Source organism: Terrapene carolina, unplaced genomic scaffold (genome assembly GCF_002925995.2).
Source record: "Terrapene carolina triunguis isolate 2854851 unplaced genomic scaffold, T_m_triunguis-2.0 Scaffold96, whole genome shotgun sequence".
NCBI classification, from domain to species: Eukaryota; Metazoa; Chordata; order Testudines; family Emydidae; genus Terrapene; species Terrapene triunguis.
In genome coordinates this window covers 72,784,244-72,790,243 of record NW_020664447.1, presented here as the reverse complement: position 1 = coordinate 72,790,243, position 6,000 = coordinate 72,784,244, and the positions used below count along the sequence as shown (strand labels likewise).

The 6,000-nt window shown below is 40.5% G+C and overlaps 1 protein-coding gene across 1 annotated transcript in view; it reads right to left on the bottom strand.

Annotated features, from left to right (window-relative positions):
• Window positions 1-400: 400 nt before the first annotated feature.
• The window catches only part of SLC24A4 (solute carrier family 24 member 4), a 136,513-nt gene continuing 130,913 nt past the window's right edge, over window positions 401-6,000 (bottom strand). Inside the window, exons 15-17 of the mRNA XM_024206011.2 lie at window positions 3,527-3,639; window positions 2,565-2,630; window positions 401-553 (exon numbers count right to left, since the gene is read on the bottom strand). Of these exons, the coding sequence (XP_024061779.2) occupies window positions 401-553; window positions 2,565-2,630; window positions 3,527-3,639 (332 nt within the window). The remainder of the gene's footprint in view (window positions 554-2,564; window positions 2,631-3,526; window positions 3,640-6,000) is intronic.

Below are 6,000 nucleotides of genomic sequence, written 5' to 3'. Positions count from 1 at the left end.
GCCTCCTCTTCTTCCATGGACAGTAAATGTCAAAAAAAGAGAGAGGAGAGCTTTTTCTAGTCTTGTTCCGATTGACTGTGGTGCATTACTGTCTGCATAAGGAGAATGAAAACCACAGCAGAACACCACGAAAATCGGACTTTTGAGTGCTCTGCATGAGATCCACAAGTTGGATGACTGAGCAGCAATACCCAAAGAGGAAAATGCTTTGGTTGCCTTGAGCTAGCATGTTAAAAGAAAGGTTTGTTTTCCTTCCAGGTAAGTAAAAGTGCTTGTTGGATGACAAAGCAGGAAAGAAAATCAGATGACTGATGAGAAGGTAGAAATGTAAAATGTCTCCTATCATTTATAGCACAAGGAATCAAGAGTATGTCATCCCATCTCATGGTTGTGGCTTGTTTTAAAGATCTTCTCGGCACATTGGAAAGTTGACAAAGGTGAAGACATTAAACTCTATCAATACAGAGAAACACAGGAAAATGGCATAAAGAAACAGCACGTAGAAGCCTAGTTTCTTGTCAAGTTTCCATTTATTTACATGGATTCCACCCACCTGCAAGTATACAAAGTGTTAGTTAATGGAGTCTCAAAGGGCACAAATGCTACAAGCTTCAAATGAGGTCTATTTGAATCTGCTGTCCTTAAACATGCTAAAAATGCAGTCTTGGTATTTTACAGTGTTCATTTTTTCAGATAGAGATAAGGCACATAACTGATCGAGTTAAACATGAGGGCTTAATTCTCAGCTACATTAAGACCTCTTTACACTGCTCTAACATATAAAGCGGCCTTTAAGTGGGTGTAACTTAGGGTATGTCTACATTGCAACTGGAGGTATCCTTGGACAGACATATGAGCACTAGCTTTGATCAAGCTTGCTTGCTAAAAACAGCAGTGTAGCCATGGCAGTGCAGGTGGTGGCACAGGCTAGCGGTCTGAGATGCGAGGTCAGAGGTGGTGCTAACCCATTGGGAGCCCTAGGTAGGAATAGTGCTGTCTCTGTCCTAGGTAACATTCAGGCAGTTAGTCCATGCTGCCATCTGCACTGCTGTGGCTGCACTGTTATTTTTTAGCATGACAATTGATCACAGCTAGCATAGGTATGTCTACACATGCTGCAGCATAGATGTACCGCAAGTGAGTGGTATATTTTCAGAACCCTTCACAGGGTCTGAGCTCAGCGAAGAGCTCTTAATGTAACTGAGAATCAGGCCCATAAGTGTATAGTTTCAACATACTCTGAGTCATGCAGCTCCCATTAATTGCTTCAGTACAGCCTAAATTATCAGGTAAAAGAACCTTCAGTGCTGCCCCCTAGATCTACTGTGGTCTCTGGAACATTGGCCCTTACAGAACGTTACTTCTTTCAACAGCTGCAGAGAAGCAGAGAACATAGTATCAAAGGCGGTCAGAAGTAATGAGAGTTAGATGGCTTGTTCCTTCATACAGACAGTTTGCCAAAATATATGCCACTCAAATTGTATTGTGCAAAGACATTGGCCAACATTTCCAAAACCTGGGTGACTGGTCTAAAGTTAGGCCCCTAAATCCACATTTAGGCTCACATTTAGTGAGAGGGTAATGGGAGTGTTCAGAAGCTTTTCCATTCAGATGACACTGCTTCAGCTGTGTCAGAAGCCTGGTCATTCTGCCCCTCAATACCCTGTGGACACCTTTGATGATAACATTTAGCTAACCCTCCCATACCTTGCCAAACTGCTGGACAAGTGGGTGGGGGGGGGGGGGGAGATTTATGACACAATACAACACAACTGTTGTCTTTTAAGATATTATTTGGACATTTGCTTCCCAGTGTGGCAAAAATGAGTACCAGTGATGGTGTCTACTGAGGGCTGGGCTGGAAAGAGATTATGTCCATACATGTCACTTGTGAGATGCATTGGCAAGTTAATTGTATACTGACTAGGGTCTGATTTTTGCAATACTGGTCATCCTACCACCAAATTTAGTGTGTCATTGGTACCACGCATTGGTAAGTTACAGACATGATGCAGAAATGCGAGGTCTATGGTGATGACCACATTCTCTATGTAGTCTCCGCTGAGAGTCTACAGTTTGAGAAACACTGTTAGCGAAGTGTTAATGAGGATGGATATTTACACTTTCAGAGTCTGGTTCTGCCCACACTGGGCTCAATGGGAGTTTTGCCACTGACTTCAATGCATTCCAGTGCAGGCCCTAGATGCATTGGAACTGACTTCAGACCCAAATTAATGTTTCACTTACCAGGCCCTTTGTTACAAAATAAAGGCCCAGTCCTGAGAGGTACTTAGTTAGCTCCTCCTGGGAGCTGAGGTCCTCAGTTCTCACTGAAATAAATTGGAATTGAAGGTCCTCAGTGCCCCATTGGGTGCTGAGAGCCTGATTTAATGCCCACTGATGTCACTGGTTGCTAGATCAAGCTCTATATGAACAAATGCTAGTCAGAATGGTGAGTACTTCCAGTTTCGCCTACTTCTACATGCAAAGTAAATACATGTATCAAATTATGACATGAAGTAAATACTCAACGGAGTCATATTTTAAACCACAGAAATACTTACAGTAAGAGCTACAGACCCCAGCAGAAGCACAACCGAATAGACCAGTCCCTTGCTATTTATCTTAACCTGTGAAAATTAGACATAAAAGAGAACTTTAAAATGTTTAGGACATAGTAATTGCAATAGAAAGTTAACTGCCTCTTGACTTAGAACATTCTCTATTCTATTTTAAAGTAATGTCTAAAATTTAAAATGAAAGGCTTGTCTACATGACGGGGTACTGCACTCTACAGGGGTGTGATTTCTAAAGTGCACTAATATGTTGTGCATTAATTGGCCCGTGTTGACCCTGCTCAGGTGCACTAAAGGTTTCCTAGTGTGCCTGCACTACATTAAAGTGCACTAGGGGTCTACATGGCCCAATTAATGTGCAACATGTTAGTGCACTTTAGAAATCACATCGCTTAGTGCTCATTGCTTCACTGTATTGACAAGCCTCCATTTGCAATTTTTAAATGACATAGATGTTTAATTCATGGCAAAAATTACAATAATGGGATAACAGCATGTTTAAAAGAATCAGAACAAATGTGTAAACAATCAGTCTTGCTTAACTAAAACCCCTCAGCACTTGCATATTGCCTTTGGTCAATAACTCTCAAGGATAGTAAGCCTTATTATCCTCATTTTACAAACAGGTAAACTGAGACATGGAGAGCCAAAGAGATTTGCTCAGAATTGCACAGTCAGACAATAGCAGAGCCAGGAATAGACCCAATAGCTCATATTCTCCTGCCACCCAATACAATTAACTCACATTGAAAGCAATGGGAATTCATTGCATCTTGTGACAGGAAAATTGTTCGCATGTCTCCCTGTTCTTTGGCCAGGAAATAACCTCATGTCTTATTTAACTACTAATAAAAATGCTCAGCATTTTTACAATGTTTTCTTCTGAAAACAAAACACACAAAAACAAAAATTAAACAATTAAATTAAAAAAAATATATATATATACGTACCACTGATCCATAATCAATCAACATAGTTTGCATGCCCCATGGTACTCCAAGGCCTACTAAAATGTCAAATACGTTGCTCCCTATTGTATTGGATACTGCCATATCACCAAGACCTGGGAAACAAAACCAAACAAACAATAATTCTCAGGTCAAAACAACACACAGGACAAACATTCTGTAACAAGGCTGAGGAGGAGGGAGAGGGAGAGAGAGAGAGAGAGAGAGAGAGAGAATGACTGTTGAGCAGCTTTGCAATGTAAGATGACACTTTAAAATTAGCTAACTAAGCACTCCTGCAATCCCCACCTGGGCAATTTGCCAAGTACCTAAGATCAATAAGTAATTTGCGTAACATTTACATAACCTTTTAAAATAAAAAAATGCTCACAACCAATATACTTTGTGCATGTATCATCCTTGAGGGGTGAGTAGAAATTGGTGTTTGAGTTTGATGCTAATTAAAAAAACAGGTTGATAAGCTTTGTCCTGTTTTCTCTGTAGTTCCAGGGCACAGCTGGCCAGGAGCTTCATTGTAAGAAGCTGTGTGTGGTCTGTCTTCATCTCTTGGGATGTGCTCTGGGGACGTGGGCTCTAGCTAATCTGAAAGGTGATCGTGAAAGGTGCTGAGCAGCGTGGGAGCTGAGGACATTCAGCACTGAGCAGGATTGGGCCCTTATGTGTGTGAGCATCAAGTTCACTTTAGAAATTTCATTTTTAAAAAACAACCCCAAACAATAATAAAATAGGAGAACAAAGTGTGAGTGGGTGGTAAGGTCACCAGAACCTTGTTCTTACTGAATCTCTGTCTCCTGTGCTCAGTATTAGCTGGTGTCTGATTTTGATACAATAATAATGGTGGCCGGAGTGCTCACCCCAATTTGTTTCTCTCTCAAGTACCTGCTTAGCTATCTGTGCTACTGCCAAATCCACAAAACATGTACCAGGAAGGAGGAAAAGATCTAATATTGTTGGAAAGTGCCCTTCAAATAAGATCAGCTTTGTGGAGGAACTTTCAAGCCCATGAGAGACCTCCAGCTGGATCACATGCATGACGTCTGCTCCCAAGGCCTGGCCTGACACAGTGGGACACGGTCAGTAGCGCAGACTGTCCATCCCTGGGATATCCTCGGGATTTGTGTTTATGGCAACACCTCTTGCAGCTTCCCTTCACTGTCAGGGTACACCTGCATTTGCCCTTTGGGAAACCCTTTACTAAAGTGCCATGCATGGCCCGCACATGTTACATGGGAGAATCGGGGATTCTCCATCTACCACTTCACCACGCTGTTCCTTGCCTGTACTCTCATAGCAAGTAATCTTGACCAGGTTTTTGCCTGATATGTGACGATATTCTATTGCAAAGATTTGGCCCACAGAAATCAATAGTAAGCTACAAATAGAATATTAACTAGACTGTGGAATAACTAAATGAAGCAGATATCTTTTTTCCTCATTGATTACTCATTTAACATTTTGAGTTAAACTTATGGTAGAAACTCTAGTGAACAGAGATAAAGTATGATAGCATTTATTTTCTGTACAGGTTCAAGGATTATGAAGGCATTACACTGATCATTTTAGCACTTTTCCCCCTGTATTTCCTCTACAGATCTACTGACTCTAATATCATACATAGAAGAAACCAATTTTAATGGGCAGTGTCCCAGAACAGTTCTTAACACAGCTGATCTATTTTTGTGAGATTTTCCTGCATGTAATTCCTAATATGAAGTGGAGAATGGATGATTTTTAATATACGATTCTTTTTTGTTAGGCATAGCCAAAACATTTAAAAACAGACTGTGTGAAATGTATAGCTCTTACAGTTATAAATGAAACATTTTAAATATGTTTATGCGGTTCACATCATACAGATGTGGGACTCTACTGGCTCCTGGTGGCTAGTTTAGGACTTCAGAATTCTTGAAGCCTGTATGCAGCCTGGAGAACAAAGAGCCATCCTTTGGCATTAAGGGCTGTAGGAGCTGGAATACTGCAAAATGCTATTATTACTATCTGCTCCTTTCTCAGTGTGATACAAATGAACACACTCATGCTTGTTTTAAGCAAAAATGGTAAAGGATGTGTCCATAAATATTTCTCATGTAAAAAAGGAAAGCTTAAAAAAAAAAATCAAAAGCTCAGCCATGTAAATATGAGTTGGAAAAATCTTTGGCCTTTTAAATAGGAAAGTTAAACTAGACATAGTTAAGGTTAATCTTTCCCTACTCAGTATTAATATTCATAGAGCCAAAAGGAAGATGCTGGCTGTCTCCAGTTGGACAAGGAATATGTTTGAAGCAAGTTAACTTTTGTTGTGCCTTTTCCCCCCAGTATCTTTCCCCATCAACTTCATTTGAAATCAATGCAAGTTTTACATGCAGCACTTAGGACATGATCCAAAAAGCAAACCCTTTTTCTATGCACCTTTTTGGTGTACAATCCTATTTTTATGGCTGATCTTTTCTAGTGTA